Source organism: Lycium ferocissimum, chromosome 11 (genome assembly GCF_029784015.1).
Source record: "Lycium ferocissimum isolate CSIRO_LF1 chromosome 11, AGI_CSIRO_Lferr_CH_V1, whole genome shotgun sequence".
NCBI lineage: Eukaryota > Viridiplantae > Streptophyta > Magnoliopsida > Solanales > Solanaceae > Lycium > Lycium ferocissimum.
Window position 1 is genome coordinate 34,275,317 of NC_081352.1, and position 21,089 is coordinate 34,296,405.

Genomic DNA, 21,089 nt, shown 5'->3' on the forward strand with positions numbered 1-21,089 from the left:
CAAAGAGAATCGCAAGGATGCCATGCAGGCTGTTTACATAGTGGTGCTATATATATATTTAACGGAAAAGGGCCAAAATTACCCCTGAACTTTGAAAAATAGTTAAATCCATCCTTTCGTTATCTTTAGGGCCCGATTATCTTCTGGGTTATCTTATGGGGTCAATTATCTTACATCCAGCTTGCCACGATGGCATCATCCTAGCCCTTCAAAATTATTTTACCCTCAAATAATTTTTTACTTACTAAAATAACTCAATCAGGCCGAATTTTTTTTTTTTTCAAAAAAAAATAATACGGATAATTTTTCCAAAAAAAATATAAAAATAATGCCGTATTATTTTTGCTGGAAAAAAAAATTCGGTCGGATTGAGTTATTTTAGTGAGTAAAAAATTATTTGAGGGTAAAATAATTTTGAAAACTAGGATGCCACGTGGCATACCAGCTTAGATGTAGGTATAATTGACCCCATAGTATAACTCTGTAAGGGTATAATTGGCCCTAAAGTATAACGAAGGGTATGAATGAACTATTTTTCAAAGTTCAAGGGTAATTTTGGCCCTTTTCCGTATATTTAATCTGTCACTTCAATTATTTATCCTCGTTGTAATTTTCTATTCAATTATTTATCTTCGTTGTAATTTTCTGACTTCCAAGATTAATTTGAATGACCAGAGAAATAAAAGGATTTTGTGAAATAAATAATTGTCTAAAGCACTTTCTAGCGTACGTATTAATTATGATTCAAATATTTCTCCAAGCTTTCGCAGCTCCATATACATTTCCCTAAATGGGATATATATGGAGCAAAGAGGGAGAAAATGGAAGAAAATAATACTCACGTACTACTACTTCTTGAGTATTTTGTAGTAATAATGTGAGACAAAAAACCTAACTTTAATTTGCGCAAAATCAACAAGCCATTTCAAATTGAAGTGGAACAAAGAAGATTAAGTTAATAATATTGCCATTGGAGAAACAAAAATACACTACATCTGGACTCTTAATAAATCTCCAAAAGGATAACCAATTTTAGAGAGGAGGAACTGAGAAGAGACACATAATTAAGATAGAAAAATAAAAATTGCAACAAGAAAAAGGAAAAAGAAAGTAGAAGCATACATAAGTAGCTAGTACACCACGCATGCATGGCTAGTACTCCACGCATGCATGGCTAGTACTCCATGCATGCATAACTTGTACTCTATGCATTGTGTTTCAAGGTGTTCCAACTCCTCCATAACCTTCACTTTCACCACATCCATTACCATTAGCTCCATCCATACCACCACCACCACCACCACCACCACCGCCTCCACCACCTCCTCCTGCACTCGCTCCAGTTCCAGTTCCATTACCATAACCATAACCACTTCCACTACCATATCCTCCACCACTACCACCATCACCATAACTACCTACTCCTTCACCATACCCTTCCCCATAACCATAACCGGAACCATCTCCTGTTCCTTCGCCACTACCTCCACCACCTCCACCTCCATATCCTCCACCACTACTACCATCACCATCATTACCTATGCCTTCACCATACCCTTTCCCATAACCATAACCAGAACCTCCTCCTGACGCTTCACCCCCACCCACACTAGGGCCTTCACCACAAGCAGTGGGATGATAAAATGACTTATCTTCCTCAAGCATGTAGTTCCTTGAATCCATCAGGGACGGCTCAATAAAGCTTATAGCCTATATACATAAAGTCAAATAAGAGACCTTGAACTTATTTCATAATATCGATATGCTAATGAGACAAACAGACTTACTTTTCATTAATATATGAATGAAGGAAACAAGATAAAGATAAGTATAGTTTATTCAAGAAATTATAATCGAGTTGAAATTAGAAAGTGATATAATTATCAGAAATAGAAAAATGAAATGAATGTACGTAAGTAGAGGAGAAAAAAATTAGTAGAATTGAAGAGATAAGAGGTACTCAAGTGGAAGTTCACACCAAATAGATCTAAAGATGAAAGTATATATATATATATATATATATTTGGAACTTTATCAATGATATTTGTACAAATTATATTGAACTTATTTATGTATTTTAACAGCTTCGATGCTTTAAATATTTGCGGATGAAAGCGATAGTTCCAGTGGCCTTACCTTCGGGTCAACCCGGGAAGATACAAGCTGCATGGCACCAAGAAAGCAGAAAAGAGCATCTAGAACAAAGAGAAGAGAAAACTTAGAGTTGATCATCTCTTAATTAGGTGCAATACTAAGTCGTTGAGAAAAAGACTGTAATTTTGTAGGCAATGAGGAGTACCGCCTAGTGATAAGTATATATAGAGGTAGAAAACACAATACTCCCAAGGAAAATTTAAGTATCCAGGCGCGGGACAGTTGAAAACGTTAAATATTTTCAATTGAATTAAGGAGTGGTGCAGGTTGCATTATATTTTTTCAGTAAATACATGCAGCTAAATTTGCGTTGAATCAAATGATGATGGTTCTCATATTTCTATAGGCTTAGATTTTCGGGCCTTTTAATTGTGCCTTCTCTGTCTTCTTTTTCTTTCTATGTTTATGTGTTTAAGTACGTACCCTAGTGGATTGAAATATTCTTCATCCAATGAAAATGGTTTATAGTAACTTTAAAGAAGGTTGCATCTATTGATAATTGGTGTAAACATTCAATACACATCTAAGTATTACGTGTAAAAAGTAGGGGTAAGAGAGGTGAAATATAATATTCCTCAGTCACATAAAAAGTACAATGTGTAGCAGACGTGTAAGAACTCCAATGGAAATTAATGTTGGACCTAACTTTATTTAAAAAATTAGTTTATGCAGTAAAAAAATATTTACCAAGATTATATAATGAGATCATAAGATGTTAAACCAATGGGATGACCTAATTAATCCTATTTAATTGGAGTGTCGATAACAACTATGGGAACCCAACAATCAAACATCAGATAAATCAAAAATATTAGAGATTTCTCTAGCTCTAATACCATGTTAAGATCTGTATCTTAGTCTAACTCAACTTCAAAAATTAGTTCATAAGGCAAATATTATCTAAAATCATATAGAAAACTAGACAACAACAGCCTATTTCTTAGAACAGATGTGGAACAATCTAACAAGACAAAAGGAAATATATCATCTCTACCACCTTGCAAACATGTGAAACAACTTATAATTAAGTAAATTATTCTCTCCTACCTTTTCCCTTCTAAAACTAAAACCCGCTGGCAAACCAACGATATGACATTCATGTGTACAAACAAGTTTGACAACTAGCAATCCTCATTGTTAACAATCAATTAAGACATGCAGTAATCATCATGTGATTCCAAATTTCCAATTCAACGACCAAAAAAAAAAACTTGAATCTGTGTGCAAGTATATAATATGTGTCTATTTTTAATGCTCATGCAACGGCCAACAAGTTCTACCGGTCAAAGATTTTTCTTACTCTTTAAAAATTTTGTTTTATACTTAGTAATCATGAAATTTATAAGCTGCTAAAAGTCACGTCGCAATTCAACAGCTTATTAATCATGACTCGTGCTATCAGCTTGATGATGAACTACAGGACAAACATATGCACAGTATTTCGTTTTCAATTTTATTTTTATTTTATTTTATATGTGTGTAGATATATAGTTCAACCCAAAATCAGGGGCGGCTCAACGAAATCGGTGGCCTAAAGCCAAACCTCCATATGAGGCCTTAAAAATATCTAATAAAATATTAGTACATATTTTTATTTAAATCCATTTTTTTTTTCTTTTTTCTTTTTTTTTGTGAAAATGGTATATAGTTCATCTTATATATATATCTTGATTATTCACTCATTTACATGCTAGCTTCACTATTAGAGGTATTTGGTAACTATATTCACTAAAATTTAAATAAACATTTGTGTAAGAAACATATATAGACGGTCACGATAATATTTTTCTAACTTCTCATAATCTAATAATCTCAATTTCGTAACACTATGTAGATGTCAAAATAATTTCATACAATTAGAACAATTCAAGTCTATTTTGAAGTAAAAAAAATGGTTTAATCCATTATTTATAAGAAACAATCAACTCTACAAGAAACTTCATCTTTTTAAAATTATCAAAGTAGTCATCAATTTGTTCACTTTTATATACAATCGGTACTTCGCTATAACGATGCTTTGCGCATATATAAAGACTCTCTACTATAGCGACCAACTTTTTTGAAACCTATTTTTTATGTTATATTTTACTTCTCTATAAAACATTTCACCTATATAACAACAACCAATTTTATAACGAGACGCTCTTTGCAAAATTACCCCCCATAAAATAGCTATCTTCTTTTTTTGGTAATATAATAATTACCATCTTTAAAAAATAGAATATCTATGATTACCAATAATAAGTGTAGAGATTTTGACAAAATATTTGATCATTTCATACACTATTACAACAAAAAAATATTATATGAATATATATTTTTCATCATTAAATGATTTTTCTTCGTTATACAAAGTGTGATTAAGCTTAGAATTTGACAATTAAAAATGAAAATTAGATTTTATGCGTCTTTTTTGCCTATAACAGCTAAATATTATTTAATTGACAATGCTGTTATATGTGTATAACAACCATTCTCTATAACAACTGAAAAATTTCGGACCCAACGATGTTGTTATAAAGAGGTTTGACTGTATTGCATAACGTTTATTACTCTCTAATTCATGTGAAGGTGTTTGATTAGACACGAAGTATAAGAGAAAAGAAAGATTTTTGAAACTTTGGTTTAAAATATGCCAAAGAAATTTTGTGGCTATAAATCATCTCATAAAGGGTAAAATGATATATCATTCTTTTTTGGACTAACTAAAAAAGAAAGAATGTCACATAAATGGGACGGAAAGAGTGTAAAATTAGAATTATTTATTTCAATAATCTCTATCACATTTCAAAAAAAGAAGTATAAATTCTAGTCTCTTTCATTCATATATAGATAATGTATATAAAATAAAATAAACTGAGGCCTTCATTTTGGGGGACCTAAAGCAACTGCTTTAGTTGCTTCCCCTCCAGCCGGTCCTGCCCAAAATCAACCGGTTCAATTGAATCCGCGTGACCCGCCTAGATTTGCTTCTAATTTTAGTTTCTACTACGTACGTTATTTTAACCATGAAGCCGCTATAGATAAATTCCGGTAATTTCACAGATGATCGCCTAATTATATTTTATTGTATCAAAGTTACTACTGTAATTATTTTCTATAACAAAAAAATCACTTAACTTTACTGAAATATCACGTAAGTTACTAAATACTAATTGATTGTAAGTATCGTTTTGAACTGTCTTATTTTTTTTAACTCCACATCAAACGCATAGATTATTAGAAACAAAAAGGGAAAGTCACATAAATACAAGTTTTTAAAAAGTTATTTAAAAACATTACAACAACTTTCAAAAAATTACACAAATACAATTTACTTGAATTTATTTACATAGTTTACAACTTTTTAAATTCTAAGTATCTTTGTAACACATATTTTTAGGAGGTAATATCATTAATGCATATACTTTTTACTTTCTCTTTCTTTCAAATATGGAGAAGACATGAGAGAGAATTAATGTAACTTTTCAAATAAAACAAAATTAGATGAATACTATTTTTAATAGACCTTTAAATCTGACATCTATCATTTTGAAAAGATTCTTTTTCGTTTCCTTCTCTTTATTTTTATTCCTTTAGTTTTAGTTGCTGCAATTATTTTTTATGACTAAAAGAAATTATTTGAGTATAGTAATATTAAGAAAAGTACATGAACATACATTAGTTATTATTCGCACTTTAGCATAAAAACTATTCTTATAACTTTTTTATTGTACATATATGTGTGTGTGTGTTTATATATGTATTTTATTTCATTAAAATAGTTGATATACCAATGTTAAATGTTGCATATAGTATGCTTAATATTATATAATTTATACAATAGCACAATAATTAATATTATACCAATATTATATGTTGTATAATATACTTAATATTATATAATGTATAAATTAGCATAATATACTTGACATTATATACCATTTATAATATTATAATAAACTTGATATATTATTTTTGATGATATAAAAGTTACAAGAATAATTATCACGTTGAAGTCTGACTAATAGTTACGATTTAATATGAATATTCATGCACTTTCTTAATATTAATGCATTCAAATAATTCCAACAATTTCTTTTAGTAACAGAAAGATAATTGCATCAAAGTGAAAAGTAAAAGAATAAAAATCAAAAGGAGGGGAAAAATTAATTCAACACGAGCTAACAACCCTATGCATCTGACTTTTTTTTTGGGTGTGGGCGGGGGGGGGGGGGGGGGGAAGGGCATGGAAATTATTTTTTTAAGTAGGATTTATACTAGATATTCATTTGCAAATATTCCCTATACTAGATATTCATTGTAAATATTTCCTAATTATATTTAATATGTTACCACTAATATATCATTCTTAAAAAGACTATCAAATATGATTTTAGCAGAAGATTTTTATTGGTAGTCATTGTAATATCTAATTTATTTGCACACACAAGAAAAACAAAGTAAAACAAAAAAGTTTCTTAATGAAAAACATTATTCATATATGAAAACAATACCTTTATTCTATTTTTGGGTAAAAGAATCTTCATATATCACCTAATAAGTGCCTACGTTTTCAAAATCTGATGGTGGGATGCTTTTCTAACTTAGAAACGGTTCTTCTTATAGTAATTAATAAAGATATAATTATAGTAATTAATAAAGATATAATTAATTGATTAGCTTAAATTTAGGAATTTATTATAATGTGAACTCCTTGATTAATGTGAACTTCTTGATTTTTGGAGAGAGAATAGGCTCTTTTTTTGTATACCATGTATACTTATTTTGTCGTACTAAATGTAATATTGAAATTGGCTATTGATTATGCAGTAATTTACTCATTTACTAGTATTTATGTAACTTCCCCCAACAAAAACCATACGCTATCCCAAACACCACTGAAGACCAACTTGGGCATTTGAAAGTTCACTGGGCTTTCTTGAGAGTCTATAGTATAAAAACTACAGGTAATTTATTAAAGTGAAAAATAAGATATATTATCCGGAGTTTAAGTGATATACATCGTTAGTATAAAAAAGAATTACATTATCAAATCATCCAAAAAATATCCATAGCTAAGTTTCTTAAAATATGAAATTTTGTAATCTTGAAAATAAGACCGTTTACCTGTTATGCTATAACAGGTAAATGACTTGATGGTAAACTTTTTTATATATTAAAGAATATATAATTTAAACTCAATGTTCTATTACAACATGCTAAAATATGTTGATAGTGTGAAAAAACTGCACTCTCAGATCAGGATGTGTTTGGTACTAAGGGAAATGTTTTCCGTTCCATGTGAAATGTTTTTAACGTAAGTTCTTTCTCCATGAGTAGACATTTCACTCTCCGTAAAACCTTATCCATATAATGTGGGATAGCCATTTCTTGGTTAAAATTCACCAACTTTATGGACTAAAAACAACACTTCAATTTCCTACAATATGAAGTGCATTTGCCTTCACTCTCCAATCTTACTGAAACTTCCAAGCAACAAAGTCATATGCCAATACCATAAATCAAAGCTACTGGAGCAGCAACAGCACTATAAAGCTAAATTAGCTACTTGTTTTATAATTAAGGGAAAAAGGACTCTGTTAATTGCTCCACTTAAGGCTATTAACTCACCTGCTGCTTCCGGAGACTTGTCAGTTTTGTTACAGACAGGGTTAGTACTTTTTTCTCTTTTTATTTATTTTAAGTTTAACTCATTAAATTCAATAACATATTAATGCACACAACATCTTGATTGAGGTGAAAAAAAAAAAAAATCGCACCTTGTTTGAAAAAATCTTCTTCTTTTCCTTCCCTTTCTTGCAGATTTAAAATTTGAAGCTTATGGGTCTTAACAACGACCTCAATTTCATATATAATAATAATCGTATTCACATTCAAATATTTTATCATATTTACTGAATTTGTAAATATATATCAAGAGTTCGTGCAAATGTATCCATATATTGTACTCTAGATTTCCCCTGAATGGAGTATGTTTTTAACTGCAGAGGAGGTTTTATTTAGAACACTAGTGCACTTGTTATCAAAAAAGAATAGTGAAATTGGAAACAGACTGAAGCACCTGTTTTAAGTCTGAATTGGAATAACTATAAGAAAAGAATTATGTACATTATAGGAACTACTGATATATTTTTGTAATTACAAGCATTTATATTGACTCCTCAAACAATATATGTTAACATTAGATAGGATAATGGGGATATTAATAAACTTTTTGCAAGCATTAAAGGAGAATAAACTAAAGTGTAATGCGTTTGCTTATTGTTTCGACAGTGCAGTAATGCTATTTATGTATTGGATTGCCAACTTTGTGGTGCCGGGGATCGTCTTAAAGGATCTTCAAGATGACAGTACCACCAACAATAACAAGGCTGATGAAAAAGATCTTCTATGAAGCAGAAGATTGTTAGTACCAAATGAACAAAGGGAAAAACAAAGGCTTCACAGCACCAAGCAAGGAGTTAAAACTCTGCTAGACTCTGTCAACTCTTCCAGATTAAAGATTTTTTATTGATTTTTTCTGTTGAATATATTGGAATTAATGTTAACTCTTGTTGAATAGAAGACCTCTTTTTAATCATAATGAGACAATGGAGTTGTTTTACTGCTTGTTTGGTGATTTTTACAGATTGTGTTTTATTGATTGTACAATTTTCCATTTTTTCATAATGTCGCATACCATCCATATGAAGAATAACCTTACACTATTACAAAAAAGAAAAGTAAGCATAAATAATGAGTAAAGGAAAGATGAGAAAAAAAATAAGGTAAGATGCAAACATAACGAATTGATCTTTACATAACAATGAATTTAACCATACGATATACTAATAAACTTTAAGTAACAATCAAAACAAACATTATATTTAAAGTAACAATACGATACTACTGAAATGATGCAACCATATCTTTGAAGTGAACGAGGAGATCATCAACTGTCATGAGTTGATGATCACGCTTGTCTCTCACTCGAACGCTGACCTGACCACTACTAGCTTCTGCTTCTCCAACAACCAGAGTATAGTTGTATTGTATCAGTTGAGCTTCTCGTATCTTTTTCCCGATCGCCCTGTCACTTACATCAACATCGACATAATAACGAGCATCATGTATCCGCTTCTGGATCTCAAGCGCGTACGCTTGAGATTTTTCAGAAACAGGACAGAGTATGGCTTGACGGGGACTAAGCCAGAAAGGCCATTTCCCCTTGTAATGCTCAAAAAGAATAGCAAACATACGCTCAACTGACCCGAGTATAGCTCTATGTATCATAACTGGTCCCTCCCTCTTACTTTCGTCTTCTGCTATGTATGAAAGGTTGAATCGTTCAGGAAGCTGGAAATCGAGCTGCAATGTTGCACATTGTAATTTTCTTTTCATTGCATCACTTAACACTGATATCAATTTTCTGACCATAAAATGCTCCGTCTCCTTGGTTGATCTCCCAGGGCTTCCCGAACTCGTTCAATGCTTCCGTAAGAGCATCTTCAGCCTTCTTCCAGCTTTCTATGTCTCCGATATACTTTTCAGGCCTCGTCGATAACTTGAGGTCAAAATTACTGACACCGAATATGTTATACACATAGCTGATGAAATCTAAGACGCCCTTGACTTCATCCTTAACCTGTGACTCCCTGCAGAAGATGTGAGCGTCATCCTGGTGAAATTGCCTGAGACGCGTTAACCCTGTAAGCGCACCACTAGCCTCGTTCCTGTGAAGTGCACCAAAGTCAGCCAGACGAAGTGGTAGTTCCCTGTAGGAACAAACTTTGTGACCGAATACTCTACAATGTCCAGGGCAGTTCATTGGCTTCAACCCGAATTGATCTGCTTTGTCATCAATATCAAACATGAACATGTTCTCCTTGTACTTTGCAGCATGGCCAGAAATTTCCCACAACTGCATCTTGTATATGTCTGGACTCCAAATCTCCTGGTAGCCTCTTTTCCAATACTCATTCTTTGTGAACTCTAGCAATTTGTTGCAAATTCGAGCACCATGTGGGAGAAAGAAACAACTTCCAGGGCTTAATTGATCAAAATAGAAAAGTTCCTGCTTCTTATTCAGCTCTCTGTGATCGTATTTGTTTGCTTCCTCCAGCATCTCTATGAATTCCTGATCCATAAGTTTGCAAACAAGAAAAAGGGAGATAGGAGACGACCACAATTAAGAAAAATAGGTAATTGTTGTAAATAATAATAAAAAGAAGAGATGGAGAGAATTGTAGAGATTGTATGTTGATAGGAGAAAAGAAACTTGTCCTACAAGAAAAAATGCTAATTTTGAGGACAGAATTCAAGCTACACTATAATCTATATATATGAATTTGACTACAAATCCAAATCCTAAACAAGTTAGGATTTCTTCCATCCTAAAAGGATACACTGACGTTGGAATTTACTAATGAAGCGTCTGATTTTATGTATGAACAGGAATAATCTTAGAATTAATTTATGAATAAAAAAACCTATATATTTTTGTAATTACAGGTATTTATATTGACGCGTTTAACAATATATCATAATATTAAGATCGAATAATGGGAATATTAAACTTTTTGCAAGCATCTTCGAGGAATGTTTTTCCATGAAAAACATATTTCCGAAAAATGTTTTTCATGAAAAATGACTCCCATCATATCAGATACACTAGAATCTTTGATAGAATCTTACATTAACCGTTTCGTCACCAGCATCAGCTGAAACTCACAATGTAGGGATATTCATCGGGTCTCTGTGCCTAAACTAGTAACATGAATTTACAGTTGCATAATGAACAAAAAACACTTCTTATACAATTGTCCAGTCATTTTCAACGGGTGTAACAGGTTTATCAGCTGGAGATGAACTTCCAGGCTTGGGAGGTTTCTTTGAAAACATCGATGAGAATGGTTGGCGTAACGGACTCTCCTCCTGGTTCTTTTGGCCTTGCGGTGATGGTTTATCCTTGTTACCAAAAATGAGACTGAGCCTTTTGAATCGACTTTTTAATTCATTTGCGGGCACAGCAGTAGGTTCTTCAGGTTGAAATGTGATCCTTATGACTTCATCTGGACTGAGTACCATTGTCTCTACAGTCTCGTAGACCTAGTAAAAAAATTAATTGTAATTCTTCATAGCAGAACAACCTATTAAAGTAACTATATGACATTCACAAATCACAAATGCTGTCAGCAAAGTTTGGGTCCAAATCGATGATTCTGTGTAGCATCGTCCTGCACTATAGGGCTAATAAAATTACAGAGAGATGTCTAACAAGCACCAGAACCCTGCTTCCATCATATCCCAACCTTACTATCTCATTGGCTAGTGCACACTTCAAAACTCTACGGATAATGGACCAGCTCCTGTACTGTTGGCCACTAAAACATTTGGTTTTGTCCGTGACAGAGTATGAACTCATGATGTGTGCCTAACTGACACATTATGTATTGTGATTTTACTAGAGAACTAAAGCCCTAGGGGCGAAAAGTTACTAGTCTATTATAAGCCAGTCCATGAGATGATGTCAAATGCACAAGCACATCTAAGGAGCAAGACTGCTTGTATCCAGCACCACAAGCAGTCAGCAACCTTATTAACCTCCAACAAGTTAGATAAGACATACCTGGCACAACTCGTCAAGTTTCTCAACCCAGTTGCTTCTTTGACAGGTGACAATGACATATTCTTTACAATCGCAGAACAGCTTTGATAAATTTGAGTTGTTGGAAAGGGTGGCTTCAGCAGCTACAAATCCTGATCCCAGCTGAAATTTAAATAGCAAATTACATAAATAATCTAGTCTTTGAGATTTGGAAGCTAAAAAATGTCAACCAAGCCAGAACGATGCTCTGTTTACTATGTAATGGGAAGGTGAGAGGGAAGGACATGATGACAGTAGAAAATTAACTTTGAAGGTTACTAAGCATCACCAAATGAACTGCAATTTATAACTATAAAATTGATCTGGCTAACCAAAATATATGGAATATAGGAAACAAAATCGGGTCTCGCACAAATTACATCAACTTTTTCCTCTTGACAAAGAAAGGACGCACAAAAAATGGAAATTTTTCAACTGTATATTTTGAGTTTTTTGATCAGGTGTATATTTGAATTTATAAGACGAACTTTCCACATTAGACAGGCTGATACAAATTCAAAACCTATGTTCAAAATGAAAGATACCAAGTCTTGAAACAATAACAGAAAAAATCCTTCTTCAACATGGAACTAATACTATGACGAGAGTTTCTGATTCCAAAAGAAAAATGCATATTGACATTCATTTGAAAGAGATTATATATCTGGGATTATTCATTTCCGGTTTTTATTACCAACGACGGCGGCTGAATTCTTTCATTTTGAGAGTGAGGAATGAGAGTAACAGAAGAGACAGATAAAAATTAAGACCAGACACATTTCAAACATGGATAAGAGGACTTACAAGAGACATAAACAGCTGCTTGAAAAGCTCATGTGGCGATATATCCTCTAAGTTATCCAGAATACTTTCCCTACAGAACGCACCATAGAATTCCTTTCAGAAAATCAAAACACATTGTTTAGATCTTCTAAGCCGACCTGGAACTTAAAAACTTACACAGCCAAATCCTCATCAAATAGTGGAGTTTGTCTAACAGCCGGCAGTGGCTTTGCAGTTTCCCATAGTTCGCGCCACAAGTTGCCTAAAAACATCAATCAGCAGAACATGTCAGATAAAGTATTGCACACTTCTTCGACCTGTTCTGCTTGGAATGCAATCAAAAATAGTTTGTACTTATCACATGATCAACAATCATAATGCAACCGTGAGGGGTCTTAAGAAGACACTTCAAACTTAGTGCAAGTTTGTATTTTGTTCCATCCACAAGAAAACTGAAACTTCACCATCAAAACCACAAAATACCCCAAATACCAGTTACACCAACTAGTTTAAAAATACTCTTCTACAACCTGCTTAGCATTATGAGTAAGGCAATAGACCCCTTGTCATACCTAGAATTGCTGCACGTACTTCAAAGAATCTTTCTTCTAATAAGACCCACTGGAGTTACGAGACTGAGAAAGCTACCATTTCGGAAAGTTCTGTCTCACTTGTGCTAAATGGCATATAGTTGTTCCTTGTGTATCCACAACTAGTGCACTAGTATTTTAGCAGCGTCCTTTTTTAATAAATAGCCTATCGTATGGCCTATACTAGTGTGTGCGACTATAATTTATAAGAGAAGAATACAGCGGACATCTAATATGTTAACAAATACAAAAAATCACAAGATAAAATTACCCCACAAACATAAAACTGTTTTTGTCTGTTCATGATTGCTGCAATATTAACTGCTTTCAGTGATGTAACCAATAGCAGTTGTTCTAGGTCTGCACACTTTACAAGTGACCAATAGCCAAATTAAACCAATTCGTGGTACAGTCCAATTTGAGGAATAGTCTCATCTTTATACAAATACAAGCAAATCAAATAATAACCTTGTTTAAGTTTCTACTTTCTCCATTCATCTATTTTCATGAATCAAACAATCATAGGACTCCAGTAAAAAATAACATCGCATTTATCAGAAAGCTTTAAGCAAAACCAAAAAGTGCTATTTCAAGAATAACTGCTATAATCATTTGCTTGTGCTAGGACTCTATCTAAAGCAATCCATTGACACAGCACCGTTGTCTTTTCCAGGCATAACAGAAGTGAAAGGTATAATATTTTTTCTTATTTGAGAACTATGCAAGCCCCTTATCACCTCATAAAACAGAGAGCAGCCGGAGCAGATGAAGTCTGAAGACTGATTAACAATGGCTGCTAGCAGATAGAAACATGTAACAATTTTTTTTTTTTTTGACTCAGCAGATCAAAGTGAAGGTCAATTTAAACCCTATTGGCTAAAGAACACCCCAAAACAAGAAAGACTCATGTATGACAGAAAAAATATCTGAAGTACAGCAATTGAAATGAGATTCAGAAAACAAGGGGTGGGTATTGTGGCATGAAATTTGAGTTAATTAGAGTAAAACCTTCTTTCTGCATTCGACTACTCAGTTGGCCTCTTCCAGGCAATGAGTCATTAGCATCAAGGGTTTCATTAATTTCATCATTTGCATCATATTCCATCCAATCAGGAGGAGAATGCCATCTAATGAAATCTTCTAATATACACCCAGGGTTTGCTGCCTAGCAGAGTTCAGAAATTTGCATGTTAGTTTCAGTCAGATACTGCCAGCTTGAGAAGGTACTTCAGGAAACTCTAAATTACAGATTCTGTTACTGAAACTTCACCTTGAAAGCCTGCATGTCAGACAGGAGTTGAGAGCACCCAGCTCCAAGACTGATAACAGGAAAGACGAGCATTTCAGATGAAAATTCAAAACAGTTTGAACAACACTGATGATTAATGGCAACTTTTATTTGTTTAATAAAAAGATGATTAGTGACCATTATCCAAGAAAAAGAAGACCCACAACTACTGAGTCATTCCTGAGCAACATTTAGTGCAAGGAAGGTATAGGTAAAGTAAATGTTTTTGCAGAGTAAGTGTTAAACTACTAATTTTAATGATTGGCCTCCATTTATGGACATTTGCAGTTGCAGGTATGATCTTGAAAACAGAACAGCCTAAAAGCATTACCTCCCTGTTCGGAGCACCAGCTCCTCTGTTTCTTTGATTAGATCTTCTGTTAGCAAAGGTTCTTCCTACATATATATACTCATGGTCATAAGCAATTAATAGTTAACAGTCGAAGGTATCCAATTCTTATCATAACATCTGCTCCTGTCCACAAACCTGCATCACTGGCGTGTATATAGGTTCACCTGTTTCCAGCATTGTTAAATCAGATCGTCTATCGACTCCTAACCGAAGAATTAATTCTCCTGTGCTAACTTTAGCGTACAAGACGGGAGTTGCAGGAAGAGTGCCCTCATCAACATGAACATCATTATTTGAACTTGCTAGCCTGACAACCGAATCCAACGATTCAGTGGCTGCAATGCGTCGATTTTTTCTGGAAATGCAACGGTTAATGACCTGGAATTGCTGATACAAAAGACACGAATTTAGGTCTGGAATTTGATCTGGAGGAATGCCAGGGATATATTGTCCTTCAGACCACAGCCTCCTCAACTGCATGCAAAGAAGAGTGAAGAAGTAGTACTCAGTTAGAGACGGAACTATGTTCACAGCGCATCAACTAAATTAGAAAAATGTTCTAATGTGTAACTTGATGTCTAACTAGAAGATGATATTCTGTTAAAAGGGTCCACTATCTGCAACAAATTGAGTACGAGAATAATATCTACTCATGAAGATATCATATGTCACTGCAGCTCAAACGAATCAGGAAGGTGAATTAATGCACTAGTGGACTACAAAATCTGGAAAGGATTCCATAAGACCATAAAATAGTAAAGAAAAGTAAGTGAACTCTTTTACTCTTCACATCAAGACAAGGAAAAGAAAAAAATCAGAAATCAGCAGAGGAGAAGAGTATGAAGAGGTTCAATTTGCAAAAACTTTCAAACAAGGATGTAGACTTGTCATAGTATATCACTATGATTGAAAAACGAAATTCAACTTGATTGGTAATTATACTATTCAAGCTATATCAGCTATGGGGTTTGGGGGTGGGGGTGTGTAAAGAAAATAAAAATAAGCATAAATGAAATAAATCCACGACGTACTTCTAACCATGGTAACCATCAAGTTGTTATACATCAACATACTATATATTTTGCATTACAGTACCCAACTTAACCATCAGAACCTGAACATCTAGTTCCTACTAGCCTTGCTGGTCAAGGATCACTGCAGATGAATAGGATTTGCTTTTTGGCAAGTTTAGTACCCTCAAGAGAGCCAACTAGTTTAGCAGACAGATATAGCTGCAACATTCTAGCCGGGGTGAAAAGTGATGCTGCTATATTATTCTTCAGAAATCACTCCCTTAACAGCAGGATGGATAGCTCAATGCACATTCATGTTAGAAAAAGCTGGTCCGTGACATAAGCAATGACAATAAGCAGGTAAGTGAAGAAAAAAAAAATCTCCTATGACAACACGAATCCGTTGCTTAGAAGATTGAATGTGAACTAGTTTTGTTGAGTATACTTACTTCTGCAACAATTTTGCACCATAATAATGCCATTTTCCGCAGTGATTTCATACGTCCAGTTACATCAGCAAGCTTAACGATAAAACTCTCAGGAGGAGCACCATGAATATCCTTAGGCAAAGATGAAGCATTCGCAGAATCTACCTTCCTTCCAGGAAAATGTCCTTCTACAAGTATCTTGCAGATATTGCAGTGGAAGTGAAAATCACACAGGATAATCCAAATAGCTAAAGGTAGAAATTACTATTATATTTAACACAGAAAGATATTCCACCACATAATTGAAGAAACTGGCAGCTACCTGCATCTAGCAGTAAATTGATAAGAGCCAAAACTTTGTCATCTGCACCAAATTCACCCGCAAATTTGTCATCTTTATCACGTAGCACTAATGACTTCACTGCTGATAAGCTTAAGCTAGCCCTCTCCATGGGTGAGGAGCCTCTGGATGAAGCTAGGAAGTCTTTCATTGTAATACACCTCTTTCCAGCCCTAGGAAAGACCCAATAGAGGGGAAAAAAAGGAAAAGGGAATCAGAACCACATCATCAATTTTCAAAGGAAAAAGCAACCATGTAAGTGATTAACATTCTTTTTTAGTTCACAGACTGGGTGTTTGTTGAACCACGACAAGGATATGGAAGATATTTCACTTGCATGATGGAACTGAACAATGTAAAATCAAACACTTCATGCAAATGCCAATGAGATGGGAAAATTCATAGAGAACCCCGACTAAAATTGAGGTGGTAGAAATTTCCAAATTTGAAGATAAACAAATATCTTACTCAACAGCTACAGCTAATTGCTTCATGACAGCGGCTGGAGGAATGACATCTCTGTCCCAAAGGTTTGACTCTTCCGTTGCCGAACCTGATTCAGAGTCCTTGAGAATATAAAGAAACTCATAACATTAGCAAAACAAAATTAACAAAGAAATATTTCAGCTAAAGGAGTCGTAGCTATGAGATATCTCCTATTCCTTTGATAGGTCTTCAGAGTTACAGACCAACAAGTGCTCTCCAACTAAGCATTTCTTATAAGAGAGAAATATATGCACGTTTACATAATTTATTTGATTCCAGGTACGATGAAAGTAGTTTGACATATAAAAGAAATAGTTATTATAGGTCTGACAACAGCATACAGGAAAACAAATAATCTTTAGCTTTAACCAAGTATAAATAAGGGTTTCTGCAAGTACAGATTGGGGATATATAAGCACCTATTTGAAACAATACGAAATGGGGATACAGTCGCTAACAAAAAGCTACCGTGGCATGTCAAAAGGTAGAATTATGTGAGAAATAACCAGGGGCGACAAAACAGCTCAAGGAATAACGAAGACAGAATGTTTTGTATATTAAGAACCTTCTGTTGTATATTAACAAGTGAGATAACTCACCTTTGAATCAGGTAATTCTCTCTCACTCGTGAAGCAAATATTTTCATCAAAAATTGCATATGCCATTTGTGGACTTTCAGCTTTATCAGTGCTCTCAGTTCCTCTTTTGCCTATTCTTATGTTCTTAAACCTCTCCTGCCAGTCCTGCTTTGCCTTTATTGGTGGAGGTCTCCACTTTGAATTCTTTCCGTCCTGGAAACAATGCATCCTTAAGATTACTTATACTATTGGATTTATATTATAAAACAAACAGCTAAAATCGAGTTAAAGATATCTAAAACATAACAGTATGAGATTAATTAAGAAAAAGACAACTATGTCGACATCAACTTGTGCCCTACTATTCTCCTTGTAGAAAAGAACAACAAAAGAAAATTGAAATTAGGCAGTTAAATCCGCCTATATTATCTTCCCAAAGTATAGCCTATCCGTACTGCGACCTACTTTAACTATGATAAATCCTCTGAATACAGAGCTGAATAGAGCATTATCAAGGATTCATATAGCCGACCCTAGCTAATTTTCCATTAAGGCATAGTTAATTAATTAATAATGAAATATCCAGTTGACCTGTAATTATTTGAAGTTCTATTTAACAAAATGAGTAACAAATACAAACAAGGTTCAAATCAATATCTGAATATTCTCTTTTATCATAGCAAAATAGTTTAACTATGATAAATCCTCTGAATATAGATGTAAATAAAGCAATACAAATGATTCAGATAGCTGACCCCAAGTCCCCAACTAATTTCCGATTAAGGTTTAGTTGATTGAAATTAGCCAGTTGACCTGCAATTATTTGAAGTTCTAATTGACAAAATGAGTAACAAATCCAAACGAGGTTAAATTTTATAATCAAAATCTAAATATTCTCTTTTTTTCCCTTCACATTATCATCTTCATCATCAACCAAACATGAAAATATAGAGCTGAATATAGCAATACGAACATTCATATAGCCCTAATTTTCGATTACGTCTTAGTTGATTGATTGTTATCAAAATAGCCAGTTGACCTGTAATTATTTGAAGTTCTGTTTAACAAAATGAGTAACAAATCCAAACAAGGTTAAAAATAAAAAATCTAAATATCCTCCTTATTTTCCTTATTATCATCTTCTTCATCAAAAAAAAAAAAAAAACTCCCGATCATATACATTCTAACTGAAAAATCTCATAAAATCAAAACAATAATAATTTTTTTGAAAAAAAAAACGAAGATAAAAATTTACCTTATTAGACTCGTCCTCATCGTCTGTAATAATCTCACTCGTTGACGTCGCCGGCAATTGTTTATCCAAATCTACACCAATTTTGAATGTTTAGAGCAAAAAAAAAATTGTAAAAAATTAAAAATGTATATCAGTAATAGAAAATAACTAGTAAATTTGTGTGCGCTTCGCGTTGTGGTTACATTAATTGAAAAAGAAAAAAAGAAGAAGAGAGAAATGAGATGGATAAACCTGGATCGTTGATGAGATCAGATTTTTTGATATCAGTGAAAACTTTCTCCGCTTTAGCAGCTGCTGAATGGAAGGCAGTTTTTGCTCTAGATACGAATGATGCCTCCATTTTCTTAGGAAAAAATAAATTGAGAGAGAGAGAAAAGATTGATGGATTTATTGGAGGGAATAAAATCAAATAATTTGGGAGTCCATACGCGTTTGTCAAATTTCTAGCAATTTGTTTAGAGTGTAGATGCTTATCATTTTGTGGATAAATAAAATAATGTAAACTGACTAATTATGTTGCTATCATGTTTCCTATTTGATGATTACAGTATTATATTATATGGGCGTACTACGAGTGATAAATTATTTTCGATAAGGTAATATGACTTTTCATTCATAAGATTCAAGGAACCTCCACCCTTCCAACCATAGTAATGGAGTATCTTTTACTATAATTATTTAGGGTTGATAATATTAATAAAACATTATCTTTTAGCTATTAACTAGTAGATTAATTTTGAAAGTCACCTCGGACACTATACGCTTATATTTTTAATACAAGTTCGAAAAATATAATTTAGTGTGATAAGAGTAGCAAAGGATAAAGAAGGTATGTGTTGAGTATTTCAATTTGGGGGGAAAGAAACAACATGAGGACAAGCGTTTAATTCAAGAACAAACATGAGGACAAGCGTTTAGTTCGAATTTCAGCTTAACAACTAGTAATAGTTTTGATTAGGGGTGGGCGTTCGTTTCTTCGCTTCGGTTTTATCAAACTTCGATTCGGCTATTTCGGTTTCGATTTTTTGAAGGTGGACACCAAACATCGAACCTAACTAGTTCGGTTCGGTTCTTTCGGTTTCGGTTTTTTGAAGTTCGATTTTTTCAATTCGGTTTTTTGATATGATATTAAAAGCGATTCCATTTACAAAATATAAGTTAACAACCTTCGGCGACCCACAAAGGACTCCAACTCCAAAATTATCACCTATTTCCATTATCATATTAATATATACCTTCAATAATTAATAGTAATTCTGTTATCCCATTATCTAATTATGTATCAAAGAGTTGACTTTGTACGAGTAAACTTGTTGTCTCAATTGAGAATGCATTATCCCTTTCCCCTATTTTTAGCCTGTTTGGACAAGTGTATGAGAATCTAAAAGTACCTTTTATGTTAGAAAAAAATAAGTGTTTTTGAGCTGTAACTAGAGGTGGCAATTTGAGCCCATATTTAGAAATGCTAACCCATTTAACTCATATTTTAGTGAGTTGGGTCACTCATATTTCATGTGGATAAATATGGGCTTTAAGTTTCTTTTTAACCCATAAAAATATGGGTAAAATATGTGTATCCATATAAGAACACACTAAACCCAATCACAATTTATTTCGAAAATGAGAAATTTCTTTCTTACATCCAACCCCAACCCTTACCCCACCACCCACCCCGCCATGCCCCACCCTTCCCCCCAACCATTTTCTATTAATTTATTTTACTTCTTTAATAAAATATAAAATGTGAGCAATATTTTCATAACCACCACCCCCCCCCAACACACACATTTTTTTATTTCATATACTTTATTTTACTTTTATAAAAAATTTATTTAAAAAAAGAATTTTGTTTTCTTACCTCCCACTCCGACGTCTACCCCCCACCACATTTTCTATTTCATACATTTTATCTTTTATAAAAAGTGAAAAAAATTCTTACTCCCACCCCACCCCTCCACGACCCCCCTCCCCCAACCCCCCCCCCCCCCCTAAATTTCAACTTCATATATTTTACTTCTATAAGAAATTTATAAAAAATGGGAAAAAAATTCTAACCCCCACCCCACCCCCTCCCCCCCTCCCCCGGGAAATTTTAGTTTCATATATTTTACTCTTATAAATTTTTTAAAAAAAATCTTACACCCCACCCCACCCCCTCCATAACCCCCCCACCCCCCGCCAAATTTCAATTTCA

General features: G+C 33.6%; 3 protein-coding genes and 1 pseudogene across 3 annotated transcripts; 1 reads left to right on the plus strand and 3 right to left on the minus strand.

Annotated features, from left to right (window-relative positions):
- Positions 1-1,218: 1,218 nt before the first annotated feature.
- LOC132038267 (putative glycine-rich cell wall structural protein 1) lies at positions 1,219-2,274 on the minus strand. The gene is made up of 2 exons (XM_059428956.1): positions 2,137-2,274; positions 1,219-1,710 (listed from the first exon to the last, which is right to left on the minus strand). Exons 1-2 carry the CDS (start codon positions 2,230-2,232, stop codon positions 1,219-1,221), a joined length of 588 nt encoding a protein of 195 aa, XP_059284939.1. The 5' UTR covers positions 2,233-2,274.
- Positions 2,275-7,454: 5,180 nt separating this feature from the next.
- LOC132038606 (uncharacterized) lies at positions 7,455-12,080 on the plus strand. The gene is made up of 3 exons (XM_059429263.1): positions 7,455-7,807; positions 8,431-8,550; positions 12,070-12,080. Coding segments are annotated over exons 1-3 (345 nt in total). The 5' UTR covers positions 7,455-7,583; the 3' UTR covers positions 12,071-12,080.
- Positions 9,036-10,407, minus strand: LOC132038605 (threonine--tRNA ligase, mitochondrial 1-like; annotated as a pseudogene).
- On the minus strand, positions 10,736-19,402 carry LOC132038604 (uncharacterized). The gene is made up of 14 exons (XM_059429261.1): positions 19,127-19,402; positions 18,896-18,966; positions 17,662-17,853; positions 17,045-17,142; positions 16,559-16,749; positions 16,258-16,424; positions 14,931-15,269; positions 14,775-14,839; positions 14,426-14,474; positions 14,164-14,320; positions 12,743-12,827; positions 12,587-12,656; positions 11,765-11,905; positions 10,736-11,244 (listed from the first exon to the last, which is right to left on the minus strand). Exons 1-14 carry the CDS (start codon positions 19,233-19,235, stop codon positions 10,948-10,950), a joined length of 2,031 nt encoding a protein of 676 aa, XP_059285244.1. The 5' UTR covers positions 19,236-19,402; the 3' UTR covers positions 10,736-10,947.
- Between the last annotated feature and the right edge of the window lie 1,687 nt (positions 19,403-21,089).

Coding starts and splice junctions, on each gene's coding strand:
- LOC132038267 (XM_059428956.1), bottom strand. CDS start 2,232: ATGATCAACTCTAAGTTTTCTCTTCTCTTTGTTCTAGATGCTCTTTTC. Junction 1,711..2,136: donor CTTCCCGGGTTGACCCGAAG/GTAAGGCCACTG, acceptor TTATGTATATAG/GCTATAAGCTTTATTGAGCC.
- LOC132038606 (XM_059429263.1), top strand. CDS start 7,584: ATGAAGTGCATTTGCCTTCACTCTCCAATCTTACTGAAACTTCCAAGC. Junction 7,808..8,430: donor TCAGTTTTGTTACAGACAGG/GTTAGTACTTTT, acceptor TTGTTTCGACAG/TGCAGTAATGCTATTTATGT.
- LOC132038604 (XM_059429261.1), bottom strand. CDS start 19,235: ATGGAGGCATCATTCGTATCTAGAGCAAAAACTGCCTTCCATTCAGCA. Junction 12,657..12,742: donor TTTGATGAGGATTTGGCTGT/GTAAGTTTTTAA, acceptor TGCGTTCTGTAG/GGAAAGTATTCTGGATAACT. Junction 11,245..11,764: donor AACTTGACGAGTTGTGCCAG/GTATGTCTTATC, acceptor TTTTTTTACTAG/GTCTACGAGACTGTAGAGAC.